Below are 895 nucleotides of genomic sequence, written 5' to 3'. Positions count from 1 at the left end.
CAAATTCAAATCAGTAGCTTAATTTTACAAATTTTTTTCAAAGGGAAAAATAAAATGGAGGGGCTGCTGAGGTCACTGCTCAACCGCAGTTTTCACAACTGGGGGTTTACAAAAACATCTGAAAAGATGAGGACTTTTATACAAATAAATCAGTGGGGAAATCTGCACAGACACCTTTATTTACAAACCGTCGAAGTCCAGGCTAATAATCCTGAATAGATTTTAAAAAAGATAATTTAAACACATTTTTTGCAGTGTCCACATATTAAAAATCATTTTTTTCCCAACATCAAAATGAGGTCATCCGCAAAGGCACCTAAACTTTTAAAAAAATAAAAATAAAAAAACTCCACTGTGATGGATGAGGAGAGAGCTAAAGGACTGCTCCTGGGGGTCGCTAAGGCGGGGAGGAATGGGGGACGAGGTCTGGGAACAGAGGGTAAGTTTTGGGGCCCCCGGGTCACGGGGGCAAGAAGGGTAGGGCGGGCCGGCAGGACCCCGGGAGGTCAACAACCACAGCCCGCCCGATCTTCGCCGCCGGCTAGCGAAGAGAAAGGAGTCTCAGAGCCCGGGAACCTCGCGGGCGGGGCAGGCGTCCCTCTCCGGGGCTCAGCTTGGGGCCCCAGGCGACGGAGGCGCCAGAGGCTCACGGGTGTTTGCTCAGTCTCTGGTGCGGGCACCCTGGGGTTAGAAAATCGTCCCTGCGCTCACCGGGGCACCCCCGCCACCGTGGTGATGGTGATGATGGTGGTGAGGCTGCGGGGTCTGCGTGGGGTGAAGCAGTGGCGCGGTGGCCTGCAGGTGCGACGCGGAGCCAGAGGCCTGGTGGTACCAAGGATAGTTGCCGAGAAAAGCCGAGGCCGCGCTACTCGGGCTGGAGCCGTTGCTGCCGGCG

The 895-nt window shown here is 54.0% G+C and overlaps 1 protein-coding gene across 1 annotated transcript in view; it reads right to left on the bottom strand.

Moving 5' to 3' along the window:
• Nucleotides 1–640: 640 nt before the first annotated feature.
• The window catches only part of Dlx2 (distal-less homeobox 2), a 2,642-nt gene continuing 2,387 nt past the window's right edge, over nt 641–895 (bottom strand). Inside the window, exon 4 of the mRNA XM_010607024.2 lies at nt 641–893. Within this exon, the coding sequence (XP_010605326.1) occupies nt 688–893 (206 nt within the window). The 3' untranslated portion in view covers nt 641–687. The remainder of the gene's footprint in view (nt 894–895) is intronic.

The sequence above is a fragment of the Fukomys damarensis genome, unplaced genomic scaffold (genome assembly GCF_012274545.1).
Source record: "Fukomys damarensis isolate Sample0158 unplaced genomic scaffold, DMR_v1.0_HiC HiC_scaffold_26, whole genome shotgun sequence".
Taxonomy (NCBI): domain Eukaryota; kingdom Metazoa; phylum Chordata; class Mammalia; order Rodentia; family Bathyergidae; genus Fukomys; species Fukomys damarensis.
Note: the sequence above shows the minus strand (reverse complement) of the source record. Positions and strands in the feature narration are given on the sequence as shown.